The 25,811-nt window shown below is 39.4% G+C and overlaps 1 protein-coding gene across 1 annotated transcript in view; it reads right to left on the bottom strand.

Annotated features, from left to right (window-relative positions):
* Nptn (neuroplastin) overlaps positions 1-25,294 on the bottom strand; it is a gene marked incomplete at its 5' end in the record, with an annotated part of 38,492 nt that extends 13,198 nt beyond the window's left edge. The window contains 3 exon segments of the mRNA XM_050151776.1: positions 14,853-14,947; positions 20,042-20,210; positions 24,904-25,294. Of these exon segments, the coding sequence (XP_050007733.1) occupies positions 14,853-14,947; positions 20,042-20,210; positions 24,904-25,294 (655 nt within the window).
* Positions 25,295-25,811: the final 517 nt, after the last annotated feature.

Here is a 25,811-nt window from a genome sequence, read left to right as displayed (position 1 = left end):
CAGCATGTCAAATGTCATGTATTTTCTTAAGGAAATGAAAGATTGAACTACATAAAATAAAGCTACTACAGGATATGTGAAAATGGATGCATGCTTGAAGATCTTAATCACTGAAAACCAAGGACCAGAGTTCTTCCAAGAAAGCCAACATCGAGCCCACTAGGCATAATTAGGAAGAAAATAATAATAAGAGGCCTCAAACCAAGATCCCCAAGTGTCTTGTTAGCAGAATAAAAACGTGACGTGATGCAAGTCTACTGGAAAGTGGAGGCAGGTATATAGAGTTCAAGGGCAGTCTAGGACTACTGGCAAGGTATTCTCTCCAAAAAGGAAACAAACAAGGCTGCCAAGCCTGACAGGTTGACTTAAGATTCCCTGCAGCACACATAGTAGAAAGAAAGAACCACACATATATAGTCTCCCCACAACACAGTCACAAATATACACACGCATACACGCATGTTCACATTTAAACAAAACTAAAAAAACAAGCAAACAAAAACTGTCTTATCATTCACACAGAACCAGAAGACCCTGGATGACCAAAATAATCCTAAACAAACAATACTGGAGGGATTGCCATTCCAGATGTTAAGATGTATTACACAGCACAGTAATAAAAACAATATGGTACTGGCACAAAAAATAGTTATGAAGATAAATGTAACAAAACTGGAGAGCCAAGTATGAGCACGCATAATAACTTCAGTCATTTTATAAAAGATGCCAAAAACAAGCTGAGTAAAAGAAAACATCTTCAACAAATGGAGCTGTAAAAAGTAGATGTAGAAGAATGAAATTAGAGTTGTACAAAACCTAACTACAAATGACTAAAGACCTAAACTTGAAACCTGAAACCCGAAACTGCTACGAGAAAATATAAGCATACAGGAAAGGGACTTTGTGAACAGGACTCCATTTGCCTACCAACTAAAGGCAACAACTGACAAGTGGGACATTCCTAAAACTAAAAAGCTCCTGAAAGCTAAACAACCAACTAGTGAAAAGGAAGCTCACAAAATGGGAAAGGATCTTTACCAGCTATTCATCTGACAGGATTAACACCCAGAATATATAAAGAACTCAAAACAACAACAAAAGACTCATTCAAAAAATGGCTCTGGGTCTAACTAGAAGTTTTCAAAACAACAGCAACAACAAACCAGCTAAGAAATAGCTTTAAAAAATTATTCATCATATCTAGTAATTGGGGAAATCACAACAACTTTGAGCTTTCGTCTTACCCCAGTCTGAATAGCAAAGATCAACAAAACAAACCTATACCAAAGTCTGAAGGGAAAATAAGAAAAAAGGGAAACCCTCATTCACTGTTGGGACTGAAAACTAGTACAGCCACTATGGAAATCAATGTTGAGAAATAAAAAAAAAACTAACAATAATGACCCAGCTATACAACTCCTTGGCACATATGCCCAGAAGACTTGACATCCTACTCCACAGACACTTGTTCAGCCATGTTCATTGTTGCTCTATCTGCTATGGCTAGAAAATGAAAACAACCCAAATGTCCTTTCACTGCAACGCATAATTAAATGTGGTACATATATATTACGGAATATTATCCAGCTGCAAATAAAAATGAAATCATGAACTTTGCAGGTAAATGGAAAAAACTAGAAAAATTCACATTGAGTGAGGTCACCCAGATCCAGAAATACAATCATCATAAGAGCTCTTTCATTGGAAGCTCCAAGTTCAAAGTCTATGTATGTGAGGACTTATCCTGCAGTAACTATAGAAACCAGGAAAGTAAAAAGGGACTGCTGTGGGGAAGGAGGTAGGGAACAGTAGAGAGAGAGGAAATAGCAGGGTACAAGTGATCTGATCAGGGAAATGAGAAAGAGGAGGGGCTCTAATTAGAAAGGAAAGAGGATGAAATAGCAGTAAGGAACTCTAAAAAGTTATAAGAAATCATACTATTAACTACCTTAAAAAATATTAATACATGTAAGTCTGTATAAATACACATAAATAATTTAAATGAAATTTTCTTATCTGGGCTGACAATTCTCCCTCCAAAAGGGAAAGATCGGTTAACACAAACTCCAATACCAGGCATGACATTAGTCAGGGTTGTCCAAGTGACTCCCAAAACATACAGGCTACTGCCCTTCGTTGCCCCACAAAAGTGGAAGTTATGTCACTGAAGATATACTTCACACACAAGGCCAAGAGGCCCCTAAGCTAGAACTGATTATTTCTCTCCAGAGGACTAGCCTTCATGGTATCAGAAGGTGCCACGCAAACTTCCAAACAAGGAAAACAATCAACAATCCTACCCAGCTATGATATCTATGAAACACGCAACCAGCATGGCAGGCTAACCGTAACGGTACAGTAGTGGCTTAGCAGAAACCAACGACTAACTCTCTAATAAGGCTTAAGAACCAACCGTTCAACAGGAGACACCGAGCTTGGTACTAGAAACCTAGCAAACTACCCACGGAGCTAGTGAAGTTCTGGGTCTTGGAGGAGAACCTTCAACCACTAAACCAGCATAAGCTCTAGCTGCACTGTAAATACTTGTCCTTATACCAACAGATAAATTAGTCCTCACCCCTTATCAAGAAAATTTCTCTTTGCAACAGATAGACCGTTACAGAAAACCACAACTGATGAAAATGCAGAGCTGTGGAGCCAAGTACCAATGAGTACATCTACAAAACACCCATGCACTTAAGGCTTAGGGATCATTATAGAAGAGGAAGCAGAAAGATGCTAAGAGCCAAAGGATCTTTGCTGACACTGCGTTGCATAGTAATGCCAGAAGCTACACCCATAAAGTCTCACCAACATGACTGCCTAAACATGAGCTGAACAAGGACAACAGATATGCCAGAGTAGATGGGAAAATACTACAAATTCTCACCCTACTCAAAGAACTAAAGCCAACTAAGGAATGCTGATAGTGGGAGAAATAGCTTTCCCCAGGAAAGGGCACACCAATTGGTCATACCAAATGGTCAGGCCTCGAAAATATGCATGCAAGTAACATTATACAGATTGAACAGGTTTTATTTATTATGCAAGTGTGGGTGAATATACATATACAAATATACATACATGTATATAACAACTATTTATGAAAAGGGGTCATAAATCTGAAAGAAAGCAAGAAAGGGTGTTTGGAGAAAGGAAAGAGCGAAATCATAATTATACTCAAAAGAAATTTTTAAAAAAGAAACTAACAATAACAACAAAAATAATAATACTGAGTGCTGTGGTTCATGCCTGCGCTCTCAGCACTGGGGGGGGGGGGACTTGAAACTAGCCTCAAATACATGAGACCATGTTGGGGAAGGGGAACAAAAACAATGATTCTCCACATCTAGCCACTTTATAACAATCTTAAGCCCAATATCTGGAGAATTTCAAGATCTAGGTATGCTAGAGACTATGCTAGTTCACTTTTAGGACTCACAAGAAGTACACAGCACCTGTTTCAGATAAGCTTTAAGAATCCAAGAAGCCTAATGTGGAGCTAATCCTCTGAATTTAAATTTCTTTATCCTAATTATATTTTCCACTAGGACCTGACAAGACATCTGAAAGCAATGCAACTCAAAGTAGGCCAGCTACCTCTTTGTTGGCCAGGTTTGGAAAGAGAATCAAAAGGCACTGATCCAAATTCCAGTTGAGCTGGAGTTTTTTTTTTTTTTTCCCTATGCGTTGATCTATGCTTATCAAATGGAGAGAATTCTGCCTAGTTCCAGTAGTCTTAAACAAGTAGGTAAGATGTCCAATATCCACTAAAACTGTAGAATCCTGGAGAACTGTATTATCTCATGGTCTGATACCACATACCACCTTAACTACTTCATTTTTCTGGTTTAAAAACAATCCAAAGTTCCACAGTACACAGACTGCTTCCCAGGCAGACTGGTGCCTATAATTTTCAGAGGCACCTAGAATGTGAATGGAATAGGTAAGATCCCAAACTGTATTGGGTTCCTGCCAAACCCAAGTCTGCTTTGGTACCATTCTGTGAAATGCTTTCTAGGTTGGGTATTATCAAAGAATTTTTTTTTTTTTACTTTTCCATGAAAAATTCACTACCCAAGGAGTATCAGGCTGCCTCTACCGCTCCACTTCCCCACAGCTACTCTGCTATTTCTTTAGTCTACTGATAACTTTTTCTCATAAATTTTTTTCAGTCAAAAAATAGTAAGGGCTCACACCCACCCTCAGGACTCACTGTGCCACCTCCACCACCCAACTCCATACCCAGACTCCCCACATCCTACTTCCACGGTCTAACCTGGTAAGTGTAGTCTTCACCCCTCATCAAGAAAACCTCTCTTTACAACAGAGACCACTACAGAAAAACCACAACCAATCATAATGCAGAGTTGTGGAACCTAGTCCCAACAGATACATCTACAAAACACACCTAAGGCTCAGGGAACACAGTAGAAGGAGCAGAAAGAGTCTATGAGCCAGAGAATCAGAGCATTTGTTATAAAATTATGTCTCCTAGCAGCATCAGAAGCTGTAACTGTTAAGTCTCACCAACACAAACACCCAAATTTAAGCTGAACAAGGACAACACCAACGAACATGCCAAACCATATTGGGAAAAGCCCACAAGGCCTCAACCCTACACAAAGAACCACAGGCAACTAAGTAAAGTTGGGTGCTGGAAAGGTGGTCCTCCCTGGAGAAAAGCACACTAATTGGTTGTCCAGTGCTAAACACTCAGCCCAATATAGGAATATATATGTATATACAAATACATATATTCATGTGATAACAATTAATGAAAAAAGACTATGAATTTGAAAGAGAGTGGAGAGGGTTATATGGAAGAGCCTAAGGGAAGAGAAAAGGAAAAAGTTGTAATTAAATTACAAACCAAAAAAATAAATAAATAAGCATTCCACCAAGGTAAGGAAGGTTCTATAGATATGTGTCAACCAAGACACTAAAGTGAGAAACCAAGATATACAAGGAGCAGAAGAGCTAAGCATCTTCTCCAGCTGTGTTTTACTGACTTGATACATTTATTTAGTACCTCCTAAAGCCCAAGACATGTCTTACTGAAGTCAAGTAAGGCCATTCTGCTTAGGTATATTTTTGCACCGTTCTGAAAATTAGGGAATAGGTCATAAGTATCTTGAGGGAAAAACACTATAGGAGAGGGAAACACAGACAACTTGAGGCAGGTATGTACTTGTTTCACTACAAGTTTACACGTTACAGTAAATAAGAACATGTATGACCAATCAGAAGAGTACCTGGCATTCAGACAAGAGTGAGATTCACATGATGGTAGTAGCAGAACTGAGGAGAGGTAGAAGACTCTGGTATAGTTTATATGCTAAGTTAATATATCTGTTAATAACTATATGTGGGACATCAGAAAAAAAAGGCTTCAGGGATGACTCCAAGATCACTGCCCTGAGAAACTCCAAATACAGTTGCCAATTACTATGGTAAGACGACCACAGGAGAAAACTTGGTTTTTGTTTGTTTGCTGTTACGTTGAGAAAGAAAACTCAAGACTAAACTCTGTTACAGATCTATGTGTCCATCCGAGCTGAGTTATCAGGTAGGATCTTCAGGTGCTTATGGGAATGGTCTAAGACAGACAAATATCAGAAAACAGGCTAATTTTTTTTCTCTCATTTTATTCTTCTTTAACTTGGTCTCTACTCTGGACCATTACTCCCTAATGCCCTTAGATATGTGAATTTAGTGATTCTGCTGTGGTTTGAATCTGAAATATTTCCCATGTTTTTTCATGTTTTGTATGTTCAATTCCCAGCTTGTGAGAATGTTTTTAAGGCTACAGAGCCTTTAGGACAGTCTGCTGGAGGAAACAGGTCACTAGGGGTGGGGCTTACCCACCCCTGGTTCTGGCCTAAATACTGTTTCCTGTTTGCCAATGTGAACAAGTCAACACTCAAGCTTGCAAAACCACAAATGGAACTATCCCACCCTGACTTCCCTGCTGTAACAAACTGAAATTCCTCTGAAAATATGAGCAAAATAAACCTTTCCTCCTTTACATTGTTTCTGACTGTTATTTTGATTACAACCACCAAAAATAACTAATACAGGAGCTCATTTCTAATGTACATATCAAAACCACCTAGAACAGTGGTTTTCAACCTACCTAATGCTGTGACCCTTTAGTACAATTCCTCATATTATGGTGACCCCAACAACAAAATTATTTTCATTACTACTTCATAACTGTAGTTCTGCTATTATGAATCATAATGTAAATATCTGATATTTGACCCTTGTGAAAGGACTGTTTGACCCCCAAAGAGATCATGACCCACAGGTTAAGAACTACTGACATAAAAGACTAAAAATTGATTTGGTATATAGCTCCATAGCTCCATAGCCTCTTATCAAATCTCAATTCTGAAAGGCCTCAAACTTAAATGGTCCCAACAGATAGGATAAAAATGGTCATCACTACTGCACTGATGTTTAAAAAAAAAAAAAAAAAAAAGGACAGTACCACTTTCTGTTTCATTCACCTAGTAAGGGCATTCTACAGAAGTTTCTATTTATATATGGAAACATGACCTTAAAGGCTACTCCTGGTTTAGCTAACCCCAACTGTGCTTTATTAGCCATGTTCATAGATGTAAGACTATTAAAAAAGACTGCTCAATGGTTAGATCAAGTGCTGCTTTCTCCTCATCTTATCTACGACTACTGCATAAAAATGTATTCCAAGGTAGCGCACACCTTTAATCCCAGCACTTGGGAGGCAGAGACAGGTGGCTCTCTTTTGAGTTAGAAGCCAGCCTGGTCTACAAGAGGTAGTTCCAGGACAGGGTCCAAAGCTACAGAGAAACCCTTTCTTTCTTTAAAAAAAAAAAAAAAAGGAGGAAGAAGGAAGGAGGAGGAAGGAAGAAGAAAGGAAGAAGAAAAGAGGAGAAGGAGAAGAAAAGGCGAAAAAGGGAAAAAAAGGAAGAAGAGTAAGACCCTGGTTATTCATTCTTTAGATGGTAGAAGCATCACTACTACACTAGGAAGAGAGAAAGTTAATCCAAGCTAAACCATTCCATCCCTGAAAGCAATGACTTTAACCTTGGATCAATACAAAGACCTATCACTTTATCTTTTATAGTAGCAGCTCAATCAGCAAGTCTGCTTCAGCTTCACCTGCTGGGCAGGACAGTACATCCACAGCAAAACAACCAGGTACTCTATGAGTACCAATGAGAGCCTATTCAGCCCAATCAAATTCTCAGATGCTGCCATTTAAAAAATAAAACTTCTTTTCCTGGGCTGAAGAGATGGCTCAGTGGTTAAGAACACTGCTTGCTCTTCCAAAGGCCCTGAGTTCAATTCCCAGCAACCACATGGTGGTTCACAGCCATCTGTAGTGAGATCTGGTGCCCTCTCCTGGCCTGCGGGCACACATGCAAACAGAATACTGAGAATACTGTATACATAATAAATAAATTAATTTAAAAAAACTTCTTTTCCTTCTGCTGAATTGGGACTGGATTTAATGACTCCCTTCTAACAAAATAAAAGGGTAAGTAAAGGTAGATAGTTCTAAAAACTACTTAGAAAAGACACTCTGTTTCCCCTTGCTTGCACTCTGACGGTGGGGCATTGGTGCCATGGTAGGGAACAGTCATTTTTGGAGGCCCTCAGAAGGAGGGCCTGTGAAATGAGTGAGCCATTCTGAGAATATATCCTTAAGTTTCATTTAGTCAAGCCTTCAGGTAACACCAGAACAAGTAAAAGATAACTATTCCAAATAATAAAGCAGACATTACCCCATATAATACCTACATAAATTGGAAAAATCAAGTTTGGAAGTCATTTGATGTCTCCAATTAGGCTAGTAGTAAAAGGCAAAGCTAGAATCTAATGCATAATTGACTCCAGAGATCATGCATGCATTTTGCACTGTACTGAGAGAAAAATCAGAACAGATTATGCAAAAATACAATAAATTATATGAATAAGTAAAAACTGCAAAACCAATTTCTCATATTATTATTATTTGTATATATGCTGGAAGATATTGAATATAAAGTGAGACTGATTAACCTCCCAGAGTCTAACTATGCCATATAATATAAAAGGCAAAGTTTTGAATTTGGAAATCAAAGATACCTAGATGCTACCAAGCCTCTACTAGTTTACTGAGCAACCTAACACCGGCCATTTAAAATCTTTCAAGTTTCAATGTTTCCTCCTGAAAAATGGGACCAATACCTACACTATTTCATAGAGGCCTTGAAAAGATTAAATCACATCTCTACACTAAACAGAAGGTGAGAACTCAGTCAGAGATAAATACTAAGGATAGGCATAATGGTGCATGTCTATAATCCAGAATTTGAGAAGACTAAGAACTGTACCATATTTGTGGCCAGCCTAGTCTACACAATAAAGATCCAAGCCACTAAAGTATATAGTGAGACTCTGTCTCAAAAACAGAAAACAAAAAGCAACAGAAAAAAAAAAATCACTTAGACCACACTATCATTTCAGGAAGAAAAAGCCAAGCCTTAGACTTCAAAGTTATTATTAACAAGGATGAAAGAGAGGCTAGAGATGGTAGCTTTATATGTTCTTCCTACTTGCCCATATAAACAGGACTTTGACTGTAGCTCTAATAAAGCTTATTCATCAGGGCATTCACTGACAAACTATTGATTGTCTACTGTAAAGTATCTTACTTTATATGGGCTTGCCACTTTATTATACTTAACTAGTTCCTATTGTTCTGAGGCAGCCAGTTAAATAAACATATGGTGACAGAGTAAAAGCCCCTCCTCAGGGTAATACAAACTGAGTAGCAAAAAGGAGGAGAAAAGAAAAAGCAACAAAGACTCCCTTAGAAAAGCCTTCTGACCCAACTTGGGAATTAGCTTGTTCTCTTGCCTTCGTAGTCGTATGTTCTAACCACACATTACTTACTGGGTCCCAAAAGAGACTTTTTACACAAGAGTATTTGACATAATTTCATTACTTTGGTGGTCTGGGCACAGGACAAACAGAACTTTCTCTGCATCTTCTGCTGCCCATCTTGCCTGCTCTTAGAGCAAGACAACCAGCTTCTCTATCATACCAGGTTACAGGCTGGAGGAAAGTGTCAATTCAGGCAAAGGAAGCATGTTCAGATGGATGCACATTAACTAACAGATCTGAGAAAGGTATAAGGCTTCACATGTAGGACCTTTTGGTGTTCACCTTTCTAAGTAAACTTCTAATCTATACAGAACTCATTTTCAAAGAAAATCTACTCTTAAAGGTGTTGTCAGCGAATGAGTTGTTTCCAAGTAAAAACATTCTTTCTACATAAACAATCTTTCTGCTTCCTTTATGCAACCTATCCAATCCCAGAGACATCTTATCTCTGCCACAAGCAAAATAAAGACTTTAACAGAAGGCAGAGAGAGAAAAGATTTCATTTAAGGCCAAGAGCTGTATGGAATATGAGACCGGTCCCACTGAAGCAAAGATATAGGTTTTGGTCCAACCAGTCTTCTCCACGCTAGACGCTTTGTTGGTGTGAAGACTGGTTTAGTCTAGGGTCTGTGTTGCATTCTGTAACACCACTAAGATAACACTAAGACGGTGGTTCTTTAACCTTGGCCTTTTTTTTCCTTTTTTAAATGTCTTAACTATGCTGCCCAGGCTGGTCTCAAACAGTGACTCTCTTATCTCAGCCTCCCAAGTAGCTGAGACTGAAGGCATGTGCTATCATGACTGGATTCTTGGGAGTGCTTTAAAAGGCCCGATATATACATTTCAGATGAGCTAAATTAAGTCTGAGAACACTAGTCTAATTATTCCTTATTAAGAGGCATAGCTCAGCAAACTGCTTGTTCCGCATGCATGAAGCTCTAGGTTGAATCCCCAGCACATTAAAAGGTACAGTGATGCATGCCTGTAATCTGAGCACTGTGGGAGGGAGACAGGAGAATCAGAAGTTCAAGGTTATCCTTCTTTACACAGGGAGTTAGCAACCAAGCTGGGATAGAGACTCTGTCCACACCCCCCCACACACACACTAATCATTAAATAAATAAAACCATTTCTGGCACCAGTGTTAGAAGTTGGGAACTATAAGAAACAAATGTCCCATTACACAAGTAAAGTACATTGAGTTTAGTGCTCCCCATCTTGAGAAGCTGTTTATTTCCATGTGGAAAATAAGATCAGAATTCATTCCCTTCAGTATTAAACTCTCCCCTGTGTCCAACTGAGAGTACCACAGACTTAAAAGCCATAAAGGAACCTTAAAGATTACTATTTTCATTTTACTTCATCTAACACTAGAAGAAACTGTGGCCCAGAGGTGAAAAGTGGACTGGTCAAGCTTATGATGAGTTTAATGACAGGACAAGATTAGAATCCATTTCCTCTAACTCTCAAAGGCCTTTCAATTGTACTGTGCTGAACACAACAGCATAGTCTGTGCTTAGGAGCTTAGGCTCTTCTGGGACTAGAGTGCCTGGGTGAAAATCTGGCTCCACTAGTTAACTCAGCCACACTAGACCAGTGATTTAATACCACAAAAAAAAAATCCATTTTCTCGCCTGGCTAGTAGATATAATACTTACTACATATTGTAACATGTGGGGCTGCTAGTTGGGGTTTCTGTCCTGCCCAGTTCCCACAGCTGGTAAGCCCCAAAGAAAATCACACAGAGAGTCTGCATTAATTATAAACTGATTGGCCCATTAGCTCAGGCTTCATATTAGTTCTTATAACTTATATTAACCCATTATCCTTATCCACAAGGCTCAGTACCTTTTTCAGCAGGGCAGGTCACATCCTGCTTCTTCCATGGTCTTGGCAGGACTGCAGGAAAGAGCTTCCTCCTTCCCAGAATACTCCTGTTCTCTTTGCCCCACCTCTACTTCCTGTCTGATTTTCCCACCTATACTTCCTGCCTGGCTATCAGCCAATCAGCTTTTATTTAAAATATAATTGACAGAATATAGAATTGTCCTGCACCAACATACACTTGTGAAGACTAAAGGAGAGGAGAAAAACAACCATTACTATATGTCTGGTATACAGTAAGTATACAATGTGAGCTGGTCTTATCATGAAAGGTCAGCAGCACCCTGAGAATAGAGCAGGAACAGATATCTGAGCTGAAGATAATGCTCATTAATGCCCCAGTGATACTAAGATTAACCTTTCAAAGACTTCTCATGTGGACACAACATGGGAGTCAAAACCAGCTTTTACATCAGTTGCAGCCTAAAGGATGCCTCTGGGCAGCCTCCAGAATGAAAGATCTTGAAAATGCTGCTTTTGTTCAAGATGCTATTCAGATCTGAGATATTCTTATTCCTTTCAATAATGACAGTCATCATCACCACACAGTATCTTGCCCAACTGGCAGCAGGACATGTTCTTCCAGGACTCCTGGGAATTCATCCTCAAAAAAAAAAAAATATTGACGTGTAAAGAAAGCTAAGAAGGGAGGGCAGAAGACACTGGTTTAGAAAAGGAAGGTAGATCAAAAAGAGAAAGGGGCAAAGGATTGAGGAACTGTACGAAAAAAAATAGAACATCTATTCTTCAATGAATCCTTTATACATGCAGTTCCTGGAAGCCACAGTTTCTGTAGTCAAGAAGCAGGAGAAATGTGCTCTCCTCTGAATGAGCTTGGCAGATCCCACGAAAGACAGACCCAGGAAATTATCACAACTCTTTCCCCTTTCCTGGCCAGTCTTGTTCCTTCTTCTGCACCCACAGTTGTTCAAGTTGCTTTTCAAATACCTAAGCTATGCTGGGATTCTGAGGCAGGAGGATCACAAAAGTCAGTTTGGGCTATAGATACTACAAGGAGAATGGGGAAATAAATATTACTTTTGGGAATTCACTCATGTGTATCTGAGTATTTCTGTGTGGGTGATCTATGCATGAGTGTATGTCCACATGAGCATGTATGGAGATCAGAGGTCAACACTGGATACTATCTTTTATAACTTCATCTATTTTTTGAGGCAGGGTTTGTCTCACTAAACCTAGAGCTCACTAACTCGCTAAAACTGCTAGTTGCAAGCCACCGGGGATCTTTCTGTCTCCATCCCCCAGTGCTGGGGTTATACAGGTCCACACTACCATACCCAGCTTTTTATGTAAGTACTAGGGATCCCAATTTGTGTCCCCATGCTTATATAGCAAGCACTTTACCCACTGAGTCCATCTTTCAATCCCAAATTACTTAAAAGCAATCTATAGACTAGAGTGAAAAACATTTCCTTCCTTTATTATGACGAAAAAATGACTGTCATTCAGAGAACAAATATTTATGTATGGTCTGAATTTCATTGTTCTGAAGTGCTGGTTCAGGTAATTCCAAACATGAGGAAGAACCTAAGAGATTCTGTCAGCAAAGAGATGACTTATGCTCCCCCAAATCTTGAGTTTTTCCAGTATAATAACCTCTTTCTGTTCTGCAGATGTTCCCATCTCTACAGTATAAAATGGCACCTGTTTCCAGCCCTATCCCAGAGGCACTAATAAAATACAGTATGCATGACAGTGATTAGGAATTGAAGCACACTCCCCTCTAAATTTAAGTCAGTTTTCACACCCAAACACCACTGGAAGCTAGGTTAGAATATGATCCTGGGTTTATTCAAAGCTTTTTAAACTTTTAATAAAAAAAACTCAACATTCCTAATCTTTATCAGACTAAATCATCAACAACTTTAAAGACTCAACATATTACAAACACTGTTTTCTATCCACATGTTAAGGAAGAGAATACAAAAACCTTATTTAAAACTCCTTAAGAATTCTAACAGACTGTTGATGAATTGTGTATTTAACCAATGTAGCCACAGACAACACCTTAGGATTTCATATAACAGAAATGTCTCTGTCTTTTAAACCAGGATACCATCACCTGTCTTTCTCCGTAAAAAACTAACAGTAAAGTCAACAACTTGAACATGATAGCATATGAAATAACATGTAGACACATGCCCAATGGTGTGCATGCAAGTGGAGATTAGAAGTCAATGTTGGTATCTTTCTCAACTACTCTGCACATTAGTTTCCTGAGACAGGATCAAAGCCAGGGATCCTCCCATTTCTGCCTCCATAGAGCTGGAATTGCAGTCATGCCTCTTTTTCATGTGAGTTCTGGGGAGTCAAACTAAGATCCTCATGTTTGTAATAGCAAGCACTTTACTGAGCCTTTCCCCAAACCTACACGTTGTAACTTCTGTCTCAAAACACTAAGCCAGCTGCCTTCTATGTTCTGCCCCTCCTCACTATTTCTTCAAATCTGCTACAGAAATATGAAAAAGGCTACCTCTGGGACTGCTGAATCCTACCTTAAAACAACAGAACAAAACAAACAGAAAACAAGATTTATTTACTACTGTGTGTTTGTTGTGTGCATTGGGGACCTGGTGAGCATGTGGAGGTCAAAGAATTAACTGTGGAGCTGGTGTTTTCTTTATAACTTTATGTGGGTTCTGGGGACTGAGCCAGGTCACCAGATTAGCACAAAAGCAATTTTACCACTCAGTAAAATTTTTTTTGGATTCTTGAAATGATGCTTATAAATTATGATTGTCAAATCCGTACGTTGTTCAATACTTACAATTGTGTGTCACTATCCCACAGGCATGGGGTGGACATCAGCTAAATACACCTATCTTGTCCCACAGCTCTTGCTTGGGGCTTTGTACTAAGAGTTCAACAGGAATGATGCAGGGCTTCAATTACAGAGGGAAAGTCTCCCCACATAGCTCAGCTCACTTCCCGTTGGGAAGGTCCACTACTGTCATAGAGAAAATGTTTTCCCTCATGTTAAACAAAAGCAGAGAGGAATCAAGCCTGTTGTGACCTGCTGTAACCACTTTAACTCCCTAAGTCAGAATTTCATCTGACAGAGCCTTTATCAGCTCCTAAGTCAGGACTGCATCATCACGACACGACTTTCCCTTCACATTCAGTGGGTGCTGAACATGGCTAACTTTTTCTTCAATCTGCATTTTTAATCATCCAAATATCTTAAAGAAGAGCTAAGAAACTGTTTAGGCCTTTCTTTTCCCCAAATCTGTCCTTCCACAAGTTTGTCTTTCTATAGTCCTTCCTCAACAAAATAAAATAAATTAAAACCTGGTTTCCTAAGTAGGACCTTAAACAGTAGTTCTGCCTCTTCTTAGACATTATAACCATGGGAAAAATACTGTGTTAAGAAGTCAAGACCTGGGCTCTAGGCTAGCTCTGACACAAACTCACTACAGAACAGTTTCATGTTTGGGCCTCAGCTTCTCCTTGCACATATTGCATGAAAACAGATTAATGCTACTAGGTAGCTCCAATTTATATAGTTCTGTCTGCCCACAAAACTTTCTGCTATAGCCTCATCTTTAAGATGCCATATCCACACAGGATTTCCTTTAAAAAAGCTTTATATTAGCCTTGCACAATGTACTTTCACAAATGTGGCTAGTGTCCACTGAAGACCTATGAAGTCACACCTATAAAATGTTTTAAAAGTTTACACAATGTTTTATATAAGATACTACTCAAACATTTTGACATGTGAAACAGTAATTTCATATAGTAAGTCTATTATAATTAATGCTCCTACAAAATGTATCAAGTGCTCCTGACATCCTTATTTTACAAATAAGGGAACAGAAGCACAGAAGTTTGGAACTTGCCAATATACAGTTAGTACATAATAGAGTTGGGACTTAAAAATAGGCAGTCAGGCTCCTAATCCTTTGGTATTAGCCATAAATTACACTGCTTCTCAAAATAGAAATAAAAAGAATTTGAAGACCAGGCATCCAGAATAAGATGGTATCTTAGAAGAAACAAGAGGCTAACACGAAGCCTTTGATGGGTTGTACCTTTCACTTCAATGGTGGCATTGGCTTTAAGAGTGCTGACAAAATGATACACACAGTGGTATTCGCCTGAATCCTCAGCTCTTGGCTTATTGATCCTGCAGAAATAAAGAGAGAAATGAAATGAGGTAATTGGGAATGATCAAAATATAATAGAAGGCAAATCAAACACATAACAAGATGGGACCATACTTTCCAAATTGTTCTTCACTGTAACTCACCTCTTTTTCATAAAAGCCTTCCTTTATGCATTCCCAAATATTAATGCTTTACTCCCTGCTGGGTTCCAGTAATAGAAATGGAATGGATTTTGGTCCTTAACTTTAAGATGCTATTATTTTTTGGGAGAAACAAACTACAAAACAAGCAATCAAAAATGGAAGGCTTTATCAAGCATAATTTATACTGAAATACAGAAAAACCATCAATAAAAATGTGCTCTCCTGCAGGTTCCAGGCAAACAATGAAGTGGGGTGTTTCACAGCCTTTCTGAGCTTCTCTGAAGATCTGATTTAGTTTCATGCCTTTCAGGAAGTCAACACACAAAGAGGCCCAAGCATAGTTTTCTTTTTAAAAAGGCAAACAACCAAACCTACCAAAAGAACATTTATTCACTGAAATCCAGCTTTTTTTTTAAGATTTATTTATTTATTTATTTATTTATTTATTTATTTATTTATTATGTATACAACATTCTGCCTCCATGTATGCCCACAGGCCAGAGGAGGGTGCCAGATCTCATTACAAATGGTTGTGAGCCACCATGTGGTTGCTGGGAATTGAACTCAGGAACTCTGGGAAGAGCAACCAGTGCTCTTAACCACTGAGCCATCTCTCCAGCCAGAAATCCAGCTTTTTAAAGAAAAAAAAATTATCATTTTATTTTCTAGCTCTGCTAGGCACTCTGCAGTGTTTCAATATGCCACAACCGCTTCCACCTCAAAATCTCCATACAATGCTTCTTTACTGCTCTTCCCATCACCCAGCAGACTTAAGTCCTTTTCTGTCAGATCTGGGCTTATATCTCACATCCAGCCCATCTAAATATCCTCCTCCTCCATTACTCTAAAATTTGGTTCTTCACAGCACTCATCCACAATGTATACTCATGTACTTATGATATTGCTTGATTGTTATCCATAAGAGACTAAGTTCCATGTAATTCACTGGTTGACTGGTACACAATTCTACATTCAGCCCTTACCTGGTAGTCACATTGTAGTAGAGAAATGAACAAACAAGTGAATAAATGAACAAACACAAAGTCAGAGCAAACAACTGTATGGACTCAGATCAAGATAAGAAATTACTGTAGCCAGGCGGTGGTGGCACACGCCTTTAATCCCAGCACTCGGGAGGCAGAGGCAGGGGGATCTATCTCTGTGAGTTCGAGGCCAGCCTGGTCTACAAGAGCTAGTTCCAGGACAGGCACCAAAGCTACAGAGAAACCCTGCCTTGAAAAACCTCAAAAAAAAAAAAAAATTACTGCAGAAAGCACGTGTGGCCAGGATATTAGTTCCTCTTAAGTCTCACAGCTGATGCCCACCTCACACAGCCTCAATACACACCATTCTACAAACAGGAGGGTGAGGCACATAGAGATTAAATGCAGCAAACAAACAAAAAAATCAACTACCCCCAGATTAGAGGATAAATGCTAATACAGGGCTAAGTTCATATTCTTCTGAACATAACTTAATGTTTAATAAAACTCCTAATTTTACCTATTACTGGCCCAATGAATTTACCCATCTTATTGTTCATTACAAAAAAAGAGAGAGACCACAGATAGGAACTGACTCAGCATACCTATGTCAGCACAGTTAAGATATCTTCTCAACTTGACACAAATATCCCACTTTGACTCTATATCTACATTCTTAAAAGAAACACACAAATCAGCTGTTCTGAAGTACTGCAGAGTTTCAGGAATGAGTAACAGCCATACCCTTCAGGGTTTGGCTGACTCTAAGTCCCATAAGGAAAACTTGGGGGATGGGGACTCCCAAGCTCAAAGACATGCCTATGTGTTTATCTCCCAAAACCATTCCCTTGGACTAACTATTGGGAAGGCAACTAACGCAAAACAGAAAATGTCCCCTTCAGGGTAGGTAGAACAGGCTTCTGAAGCTACTTCAATGGCTGACTTCCTGAGTGGCCCAAGAATATCTAAGCAGTTATTCCATCTATATCAAGTACACTGGGGCAAAAAGAAAACAGAGGCAAAGAGACGGTTAAAAATCAAGCAGAGCTGGGTGGTGGTGGCGCACATCTTTAATCCCAGCACTCAGAGGCAGGCAGATCTTTGTGAGTTCGAGGCCAGCCTGTTCTACAAGGGCTAGTTCCAAGACAGGCTCCAAACTACAGAGAAACCCTGTCTTGAAAAACAACAACAACAACAAAAAAGTCAAGCAGAAACATCATTTACTTAACAGCTGGCAGCTATATGGGTAACACAAAACCCAGGGAAAGATTACTGATACCTGCTTCCTTGAAAGAGATATGAAGTAAATACCAACCAACAACTCCAAATGGTTAACACTTTTCAAACTAAGAAAATTCAGTCAAAGCTAAATTCTCAATTAGCATCAGAAGAAACCACAGTGGAGAGATTAAGTTGCCACTAAGTGTTGGAGAATATTATTGTATGCTGTGTCACTTGTTTATGCTGTGGAATATTTGTTTAATGATGTAAAGACGTTTTGCTTTTGTTTATGCTGCATTTGATTAACTCTGTGAAGCTGTGATTCTTTTCCTGTCTAAAACACCTGATAAAAAGCCGAACAGCCAATAGTGAGGCAGGAGCAAGGGTAGATGGGGCTGGTAGGCAGAGTATAAATAGGAGGAGAAGCAACGGGAGAACAAAAGGAGAAGTCAGGGGTAAGCGTGAAAATAAAGTAAACATAAGTAAGAAAAGAAAAAAAGTCCAGAGGCAAAAGGTAATCATTTAAGTTAAGAAAAGCTGGCAAGAATCAAGTCAAGCTAAAACCAGGCATTCATAACTAAAAATAAGCCTTCGTGTGTATTATCTGGGAGTTGGGTGGCAGGCCCCCCCTAAAGAGAACAAAGAGTAAAGAACAAAAAACAATCAACAACAATTAAGTGTATGGTACAGTTGGGGAGGAAAGTACTCCAGAAACAATTCAAAGCAGATGTGGAATCTAACATTGATACTGAAATAAATAAACTATAATACTTGACCTAAAAGGCAGCCAAGACCTACTACTCTCTGAGCCTTAGTTTTCCCTTCTGAAAAAGGAATGAGGACCTACAAACTCATGTAGATCAATTAAACAAAGGGCATGAAAATCTAAGTGATGTGAAATACTGCAGAATGTCCTTGCTGCTAAGTCCACAGCCTTTCCTGGTCTCCCTTCAGTACTATTTCTTTATAGAGTGTCATCCTGCCAAGCAAGATTAGCTGATCGTTTTCCAGATCTCTTTGCAAACAAACTTTCCTAAAGGATGAGTTACCAAGTGTTCTCAACACTCTAAAAGACACCAAATCACTGGCATTCCAGGTAACTAAGACCAGCAAAAGCCTTTATTCAGAGGGTATCTCTACACTACCACCCTCACCTAAGATAACTTTATTGACTGGTCCTGATTAGGTTATGGTGCCATTATTCTTGGAAGATAATTCACTAGAACATCTATCCACAGGAAAGATCCCCTGTTCCAAGAGTTGAGTTTCAAAGGTGACTTTGCTTCTCAAACTACTGAAATAAGTCGAGGGGCCTGTATTCTAACTAAGGCTCAACTAATGCTGACTCCTTGAGCAATTAATTCCCTGTTCTCAGTTTCAGTTTCTTAATTATCATAGTGAGAGGACCATCTATGGCCTTCAACATGACTGCCCACTAGAATCATTTAGAAATCTCTGACAGATTCCTATGTCTTACCAGACTAGACTATCCAGGAGAGGGCCAATGCTGAGTACAGTGGTACATGCCTTTGATCACAGTACTCAGGAGGCAGAGGCAGGAGGATCTCTGTGAGTTGGAGGCCAGCCTGTACATAGAGAAGACCAAGACTGGAGGTCCTTCTGTCTATGTGTTGCTTTCACTGGTTAATAAAGGAATTGCTTTGGGCCTATAGCAGAGCTATAGGGGAACAGAGCTAGACAGGGAAAACTAAATATAATGCTGGGAAGAAGAGGCAGAGGTAGACACCATGGAACGGCCAGTCAGACATGCCAAATCTTTGCCAGTAAGCCACTGCCACGTGGCTATATACAGATTAACAGAAATGAGTTAAATTAATATAAGAGTTAGCCAATAAGAAGCTAGAGCTAATGGACCAAGCAGTGGTTTAATTAATACAGTTTCTGTGTGATTATTTCGGTTCTGGGAGGCCAGGACGAATAAGCGGCCTTTTCCTACACAAGACAGCCAAGACCACATAAAGAGACCTTGTCTCAAAAAATACATACATACATACACACACACACACACACACACACACACAATCAGGAGAAGGCTAAATGCATCTTGTCAAAGTACATAATTTGGAAAAGAGTTTAGTCCACTGAAATAAGTAAGATCATATTGAAATTTTTATAGAAATATTCTCAAATTCATCTCTTCAACATGTACACATAAAATTCCTAATGAGGCTAAGACACATAGAAAGGCCTTTAAGAGAAGCATGGAAACACATCATTACAGAGGCAGAGGTCTGGTTTAGGAACCAGTTCAACTCACTGTAATAAAATAATTCACAATGTGTCTGTCTTTCTCTCTGTCCCACCCCATTTCACCCTTTTCTGTTGTTTTTTGGAGACAGGGTCTCTCTACATAGTTCTGGCTGTCCGGAAACTCATTATGGAAACTAGGCTGGCTTTGAACTCACACAGATCTGCCTGCCTCTGCCACCCAAGTATTAGGATTACACCATCTTTTTAAAAAAAATTGTTTAGTATATACACACACACACACACACTGACAACTTGCCAGAGTTGGTTCTTCCTTCCACCACCACATGGATTTCAGAGACTACACTCTGGTTATCAGGTCTGGTAGCAAACACCCTTAACTGCTGAGTCATCTCACCAATTCCAAAAATTATCTTTTAAGTAGCATTTTCATACTCATAATTACATCATATAAATGTAAACTACTAATGATCAAGGTTTATGAACAAGTAATCTTATCCATACTCTCTCCCTTCTTAAGAATGTTAGTCCCTCTCACCTGTATTCCATGTTGCTGACATTCTTACGTGTGGCAGTGAGTTCTACTCCATTCTTTGTCCAGTAGCTGTGCATAAGGGTGTGAGAGTTGGAGGTGAGGTTACACTGCAGGGTAACAGGAAGGAGGGTTTCTCGAATAATGACCTCTTCACTGGTGACAATTCTTGGCTCTGTAATTAGAGTACACAATGACAGAGTGCCATAGCTTTTCATTGTTTGCAGCCCTGGCCTGAGAGTTGAATGGGGTAGGACGGGGAGACTAGAAAAAAGAGGGAAGGCAGACAAGACTACATTAGGACTTTCACTTTACCACTTTGGAGGAAGTTAAAAAAGGAAAAACAATGATCATAAGCAAATGACCACTAGCGCAGACAACAGCCTAAAGACCAGTTGGCCTAGACGTGAAAGAATGAGAGTATTACATGTGCTTGCACTGGTAACAATTCACTTACAGTTTTTGAATACCACAATTTTATGAAGTAAGAACCACCAGCCAATTCAGCATCTATAAAAAAAAATGGAGCTCTACCTTGCAGTTCTGAATGCAAAGGCAGTGTGTCATTTACGTGATAGATTCCTTACTAAGTTACTGGCCTTGGAACAGAAACACAGAACACATGTATGATTATTCCCACATTGGAAGCTGTTAACCTAGAGCAAACCAACCATGGCCTTCATATAGGAAAGGTACTAGATTTAAAAGTAAATGTCCCATTGTTCTCTTATACTCTTTCAAATTTTGCAGAGGGTAACTTCTTAAAGAACCACTGACTCTTTCTCCAGCCCATATTTATTCCCAAAACAACCTTTTCAGAATTGCACTTTAACACACACTCACTGCAAGACAACACAATTATACTACAGTGCAGTATGTCTTGGCATATGAGCTCCTAAAAACTTAGAACTGCAAGCCCTTAGACTTTACTCCTCTCTTTAATGGGCTAGGAAAAGTAAAATGACTTGTACAAGGCCATAATTACTATCAGTGGCAAAAATGTCCCTATAAAATACATCTGACTTGAGTTTCCTATCCTGCCACCAACTCTGAACACCACCTAGACCCTCAAAACCTTCACCTAAACACAAAGACTTTTTTCTTTATGGTTTTATTCTGGACTTGGATAACTTAAGCTAACACTCTGTCTATAAAAATAACCTTCAATTCGTTAAATAGACCCGATTAAGCAGAAAATTTATAAATCACTTTGAATCGTCTCTGGAAGGCTTATCTTGAAAGAACTTTTAATTTTTTATTTCCATATTATAATCAGGACTATAGTGTTTGTGTTTTATCTTTTCCCAGGTCCAACTTTTTTGCTATTTTGGATCAAACATTTTCTTTCAGGTGAAGTCTCAACCAATCACCTTTCCCCATTCATATTAAGAAGTATTTGTCTCTTCCCCACACCCCTTCTCAAACACCCATGACTGATTTCCCACTTCCTTGTATCTGGCTACTTCTAGTATATATTTCAACAGCAGTTCCCCTCATCATTTTATAAAGAATGGTTCTAAGTCTTGAGGACAAAACTGTCTCCCTCTTCTGAGACTGCTTCTTTTTATAGTTAAGAGGAGAAAAGAAGATGGAGAAGTTACAAGATACTTGGAAAATGTAATGCCTTAATGACTTCCTAACCCATGTAACATTTCTGCTTATAATGTTAGTATCTTTTATAATCGTATGATAAAGCAAATCTTGAAAGTGCCTCAGTTAACAAACAGGTTCTAACTTATTTCCAATTCTGATAAAAGGATAACGGTTATCTTCCATTCAGTACTGGTCCTATTTAGTAACAACAAACAAGGTCTCTATATACAAATAATGGAGGCATAGCAGCCACTAAGACAAAAGCAGATGCATGTAAACACGATAGCGCAGTGGTGTCCCATGGTTTCAAGACACACTGGACAGAAGCCAATTCCCTGGGCTTTAATAACTTGAGCAGAACAGCTGCAAACCCTGCAATGGAAGGCGCACATACACCATCAGCAGAAAGCATCACAATTCCAAGAAAAATTAAAACCAAGCAAAAAAGGAAGAGAAAAAGCTAGAACCAGTATTCCACAAAAGAGAAATTAATATATATGTATCAAAAGCAACATTAAACTCAAACACACTTTTAAGTTTCCACTAAATTTTTATTGTCCAATTTCACTTTCTGTCCCACTTGGGAATCTCCGGGTTCTTCCTCTCAGATTGCACTGAGAAAGGGTGAACTCTGAGAATGAGGCCAAGAGTTTCCAGATGTTTACATACAAGGAGGCAAAGTAAATGCTACTCTTACCTGTGACGATGCAAATGATCATTGCAGCTCAGGGAGATTAAGAAGGTGATGAAAGCAATCTGGAAGACTTTCTGCCAAGAAATCTTAGAAGGCAAAAGAAAGTACTTTTTCCCTTAAATGTTAAGGATCCAGGAGAGAGTCAGCTAGGAGCAAGTTGATTAGCTTTAAATATGATTATGTATCAGAGGAGGATTGTAGGTGGGGTGACCTGACTCCTCTGGTTGCTGAGTTTCTTGGCTGCAGTACTCCATTTGTATTCTACACCAAGATGAAGGTGAGACATTTATTTCTGTGGCCCAGTGCTACCCAGTGAAAAGTCCAAGAGAGATGAACATTTAGAAATTCAAATATTTTTATTTGTCACTGACTCCTATTTTAGAAGTGTCAGGTAGGACCCCCTTACCCTAGTCACCATGTGTAAAGAACATATGGCAAAGAAAGCCTAAAAACTGGACCCATTTCTCTTCTGGTTAACATTATTCAAAGACCTTTGGAAAAAGTACGGCTGGTATGCCATTCTTAGAAGAGTCCAATCTCCCTGTGGAAGCAATGTTTCTAGGGAGGCCTAAAATTACAAAACAATTCAATTAAAGTTAAATTCATGATGTTATAGCTAATTTGTGTTAATCAACTAATGTGGATATTCAGGAAGAGATTAGCTAGGCAGGTTGTAGCTCAACTTATATAACCCATGAGTTAATAAACTTATTTCTAAGTAAATTGGGGAAGTACTATATACTCTAAGGAACTAATACATAGGTAACCCCGAAGACCTATTTTTATACCCCTTAGACATGGTCTTTTTAGCTACAAGTTAAGGTTAGTGGAAATAAAACTACCAAATATCCAGTCTATGACTATAATCTACAAATCTTTGTGGCCATTTGGATAATTCGGCTTTTGTTTAAAGAAAGGAGCACGGGAACAGGAGAAGGATGCGTGCAAGGGGAAAAATTGTTTAAAAAAAAAAAGAATAAGGAAAATTGCTGGGTTAATATTTCCCATTTTCACAGACAGGTTTTCTTTTCTCCGTCACAGAAGCAGGTTCTCTGATTCAGCAGTGGCAACTGCAATAGCTTCTCAGTCTCCCTTTCAGACCCCTCTCCCTGTTTTCCAAGTGGATACAAAACAGACACTAATTTGCTATTTTCCCATTTATATATATTCAGAGCCCCTCTCCTATTGCTGTTATCACCAAATTGTTCACAAAAAAATACTGAACTTCATTCTCTCTAAATAAGTCAGTTCTTCATACTAAAAATGGCTATAGGTCTCTCACTGAGCCATTCATACGAGGCCCTTCCAAGAAACTGAGAATGCCCCTCAATTATAAAGAAGCCAAATGCAGGACTAGAACCCTTCCTGGAGAGAGCACTGATTTTGTGGTGGGCTCTCTGTTTCCTGCCATGCAGGAAGAGTTTCAGAAAGAGAACTGGCCGCCCAAACCTAACTTGTACAACAAAGGACTCAAGAGGATTGGTGTTGAGATTTAAGGTTAGGTCTTTCTTTCTCCTTTCTTTTTATCTTTTTTCTTTCTTTTTCCTTCCTTCTTTCCTTTTCTTTCTTTCTTCTTTCTTTCTAGACAGTGAGAATGTTTTTTAACTACCTTAGGGTTTATAGAATAAAGGAATTTTTTGCAAATATCAGAGTCAAGCTGTCTGTGAATAGGAATCAGATGGAATTCTGATTTTCAAGACAGTGTGATAGTTTTAAAAAACAATGTAATTTGCAGCTTCAGACCACCTACCTCCTGAGAGCAAGACTAAGGGAGAGAATCTCAGGCAGCTACTTTAAAGAAAACAGTCTCAGTAAGAACTGTGCTGTTGCATTGAGGGCTGCTGTCAGAGAAGCACATGCCACTGCTTTAGAAAAGAAAAAGAGCTGGAGCTATGGAATATCCAAGCTTACATGCCACCCAACAAAACACACACCACTACACTGCACCATGGCAACATTCCCATCAACAGAACAGGATAACACCAAGTCACAGGGAGGCAAAAAGCTGGGCAGACACAAACTTAAAACCATAGAGGTGAAGGCAGCTAGCTATTCAGAGAACTTCCAACAAATGAACAGGGGAAATAAAAAGTAGTTAGAGTGGGGAAAGAAACAAAAATAGAAAGGCACCAGAAAAGCAATCAGCAAAAGGATAGCAGGAAACCTACTACAAAATTAAAGAGGAGGGAAAGAAACAGTTTCAACACTACCCTCATTTGACTGCCTGGCATTTATGCTTTAAAAAAAAAAATATTGCTTCCCCAGTTCTCCCTCCCCACCTCTTCCCAGCGCAGCTGACTTTGGATAGTCAGGATTTCCTCAAGTTCTTTGTTCCTGAGGAGAAAGACACAGAGAAGGGTTGGGGGATAAGGGAAGTAGAAAGGACGGCAAATTTAAAAAAAAAAAAAATGCCACAAATGTTTTCATACACTACAACCAGAAGGGTCGTGGATTTGAAAAAACAAAGACAAGGGGTAGGGTTAGCGATCATACTGGGATAGAGGGAAAGGAAGCAGAAGGGAAGGGTCATTGGGCCACCTCTAAAGACTACAGTACTACTACTGTAGGGTGCTGGACTCACTCTGAAGGACGCTTATGGTGGCCTGGGCTCGAATCCATGTTATGGAAGGGTTTTGCCTCAAGTCATTCCTCTTGGGGTCGTTGCTGGCCCTGCACTCGTAAGTCCCAGAGTCCTCCAAGGTGAGCCGGGTTATTCTCAGCACACTCACGCCGTTTGACCCGTAGGCGGTGTTTACGGTGACACGGCGCTTCCGAGCACCGTCCCACAGCTGTCTGAAAGACTCTGCCCGGTTGACTTCTGCGTACCACCACTGGATCTCTGGCGTGGGGCTCCCGACCACGTCACAGTACAGCTCAAAGGCGTCCCCCGTGAGCTTAGTTTCTGACATGGGCGACTTGACAAACCCAGCTAGAGGGAGGGGGAGCAGGAATGAAGTGACAGGCCAACCAGAAAAAAAAACAAAACAAAAGAATCAACAGGTGTTAATAATTTAAAGGAAAGAAAAGAAAAGAAAAAAGCAAATGAGTTGCAGAGAACAAAAAAAAGGATTCATTTTTAAACCATAAAGAGACAGTAATAGCAATTCATACAAGCTTTTAGAAGAAGAACCACCCTGGGAAGCTTATGAAGCAAAGGCAGGCCAATTACAAGCTGGGGCAGCCCAGGTGCTGGCCAGGCAGAAGCAAGCCCACTGGAAAGCATTTTAGCAATGGGCCCAGCTGGTAGGAATGAGAAGCCTTAGGTCTTGGAAAGAGCATCCTTCCATCGAGCACAAAACCATTACCTTTCCAAACTCAGGCAAATGATGGAAGATAACAGGAAGTGGCAATGGGTTTTTATGCCAAGTCAGGATCTTTTTGAATGAGTAAACATTTCATTAGAGATCCAGTATCTTTCCTAGGCCTCAAGAAGTATTAATTAATGTGCTGGTACCTTCTCTTGTTATTCGGAGTCCAAATTTCAGCTGA

Source organism: Alexandromys fortis, unplaced genomic scaffold (genome assembly GCF_014885135.2).
Source record: "Alexandromys fortis isolate MF-2015 unplaced genomic scaffold, M_Fortis_MF-2015_v1.1 scaffold_70, whole genome shotgun sequence".
Classification (NCBI taxonomy): Eukaryota; Metazoa; Chordata; class Mammalia; order Rodentia; family Cricetidae; genus Alexandromys; species Alexandromys fortis.
This window is presented reverse-complemented; position numbering and strand designations above follow the sequence as displayed.